Genomic DNA, 3,165 nt, shown 5'->3' with positions numbered 1-3,165 from the left:
AATAATAAATATAAATTAATAAATATAAAAAAATTTCAAGTTATTGTAGAAAGATCTGGAAGATACATTTTATATATATTATCAATTATAAGTCTTGCTAAAAAAGAAAGCAGATATGCATTGCAAAGTTTGGATAGCCGCTTCATGATAGTAAGCAGTGTTAATTGCCGTTTCGTCAAGGAGATGACCTAGAAAAGAAAAGCAGACTGGAAAAGTAAAATGCGTGTGCAATGGAAATAAGGACTGGATGTGCAAGGAAGCAAATCTTCATCTGAACTTTCTCACTGATTTATGGTCATTTGAGTTATTATTTGACAATAACTCTCATATTGATGTCATTGTTAATGTAATAATTCTGAGCGGTAAAAAAAATTTCCAAAGCTCGAAGTGGAATTGTATCACATAAATGATTTTTCTCTATAAGATGCAGTAATCCAGATAGAGTTAACCTTATAGTTTATCCGTTTAGAGAGTGTCGGTGAAAAGTAATTGTGGAGAAAACAGTGCCAATTTAAATTATTCTTTATGCCTATCGTTAAACAAGTCGGTCGAAGTTGTCGATCGAAATATAACGTCGTTAATATGCACATCTTTATTTAAAAGTAATTTTCTATGTGTCTCTCGATTAGATTTGATTAAAACATTTAAAAGTAATATGTGTGCATTAATAACATTTTTATAATACAAATTTTACATTTTATTCTTTGCTATTATATTAAACAATATGTATATAAAGATAGAAGTGCAACAAAAAAGTAATTCTTCTAATAGTTTTTAATTTATTACAAACTTTAGATAGCAATTTTTATATAAATTATTTGGAAAAATATATTTAACTTGCATATTTAATACGATACATTTTATAAAAAAATTTTTATAACAGAATAATCAAAGACGATACAATTTAAAATGTATATATTAATATAACATAATAATGAAGTAAAAAATAATTTAACTATTTAAATGTAAAATATATAAAATAAATATATAAAAGAATATATGTTGTATTAAGTGTGGATAAAATTTCGGTGTTTTTCCCGTTAGATGGCATTAAAAAAATGCCATGAACTTTTTCCCACACTAATATATATTATTTATGCAAAGTACCTTTTATAGCAATTCATTTTTTATAAATTTTATAATATATATAACTTTGTCATTAAAAATCTATAAAATATATGACACTAATAAAAAAAATTCCAAAAAATAAATTGCTTGAAGGAAAGAAATCGAGAAATTAAAATAAGATATTTTACATGCTCTTTTTCTCTATATATCACAATAAGAGAAAGAGAGAGAGAGAGAGAGAGAGAGAGAGAGAGAGAGAGAGAGAGAGAAAGAGAAATACATTATATTAGATAAATATTTTCTTAGAGAAAGTTCTACATCATGTATAGGGAAAAATCTGTCAAATTGGAAAATAATGCATTTAATGTTCCGCCTTATTAATTTATGTCACAGTTAATATACCAAATTTGTTTCTACAAAAATTTTTATTCACACCAAAAATCAAACAACAAATTTTGTTTTTTATCGCACAAATGAACTCACACTTTCACAAAGTACTCAGATCTAAGTACTTACATAATAAAAAATCATTTTTATTGAAATCATTTTTAAGATTCCTCCAGAAATGAAACATGAAACAAAAAGGAAATTCATGTGCCACACTGTACTACGCGTTCACATTGATAACGATCATTCGTTCCCGTATCCTCGCCTCGTAATAATCTCAAGAAACGCGCGTGGTGAACCTCCACGCGAGAACTGAGCCACATAGTAGATACGCGATTTTCTTTATACAGTCCGGCGGCTAAGAGAAAAATATCGTTCTAAATATTATCCTGTACAGTACACAGCCGCAGAGGATACTTTCATTCGCGACACGCGAGTGCACCTGGAGAAATATTGTCCAACGTAGGATGGGACGTGGTGTCATCCCATCACGTAGAATTCTAGCAACAATAATCGTAATTATATGGAAATGGAGAGAGGGCGTACTTATAGTATACGAAAAATGATCTCAATTGAAATAAAAATCGTTTTTTATGTCAAATTCCGAGATACTGATCGCGGAATATTATGAAAAGAACAAGCGATCGCTATTTTTCTAAATGCATCGCAAAATATTTATTTATGACCAACAGGATGGCGTCAATTATAAAACAAATAAGTAGGAGAGATTCGAAGAGATTCTAGGTCTCTGTATAGAATATTATTGTTTTATCTATTGGAAACCGCATTGGGAACATCAATCCGAATGCACTTTCGGCGCTTTACAATTTCCTGCGGTTCTTATTGTTTCTGATCGATCCGAGGTATCTCTTGCCAATACTTTTTCCGCCGTAATTTTACGCGCTCTAGAACACACGCGTTATACCTGATGCGTCTACTCCTCCCGATGCGCGCCATGGAAACGAAGGTGCACGTCCGTGTGTAATGAACACGAGCCGATCTCCTGCCTGCATGCGGAGTCTTTCGCGCTCGTGCTTGAACATTCAGCAGTTTAATGCCTCGCGCCTAATTGCCGTGCCGCAATTGCCGTAGATGCAACGCAGATATATCGTCGGAGCCTATCTGTTGTGAAAACGTGGAATTAACAATGGAGCTGGAGCGGGCTTAAGTTCTTTTTTTACGCACTTGCCAGATAATTAACGTTAATTGAGGTTCAACGGCATCGGTCGACATTGATACGTATCTTCACGCGCTTGCGCGCCAGTATCTTTTTTATTAATAATTTGGAATTATATTTCTCTTGGATGGCACCAGCGTTTACGCATTGTCATATTGAGTAAACGCATAATAGCGCTTGATTGCCGCTTAATGTGTGTAGATTGATAGCAATTCTAAAGCGAAAACTTTTACTTTATTTATGCATACGCACTTATACGGCCTTTGCAATAAGTATAAAAATTGATATAAAATGTTCTAATAAAGTAAACAAATTTTAATTTTTGTTATTCTTTGATTCTTATTTTCTTATTATCGTTTTTCTTTTCCAAGAAAATACAATAAATTAAGGATGCTTTGTACTTATAATCAAGGCTGTAATTAATGGGAAAAGTTAATAAATACTCTTCTAATGTGTGTTTACCAGCTTTTTCCAGTAATCAAACGATACTTACGTTGCTATATAATGTAATATACAGGATATCCTAGAACTGC

At 31.7% G+C, this 3,165-nt stretch overlaps 1 protein-coding gene across 1 annotated transcript in view; it reads right to left on the bottom strand.

Moving 5' to 3' along the window:
- The window catches only part of LOC108688985, a 6,948-nt gene extending 4,260 nt beyond the window's left edge, over positions 1–2,688 (bottom strand). Inside the window, exon 1 of the mRNA XM_018195559.1 lies at positions 2,641–2,688. Coding sequence (XP_018051048.1) covers positions 2,641–2,688 — 48 coding nt within the window. The remainder of the gene's footprint in view (positions 1–2,640) is intronic.
- Positions 2,689–3,165: the final 477 nt, after the last annotated feature.

This window comes from Atta colombica, unplaced genomic scaffold (genome assembly GCF_001594045.1).
Source record: "Atta colombica isolate Treedump-2 unplaced genomic scaffold, Acol1.0 scaffold252, whole genome shotgun sequence".
Classification (NCBI taxonomy): Eukaryota; Metazoa; Arthropoda; class Insecta; order Hymenoptera; family Formicidae; genus Atta; species Atta colombica.
Note: the sequence above shows the minus strand (reverse complement) of the source record. Positions and strands in the feature narration are given on the sequence as shown.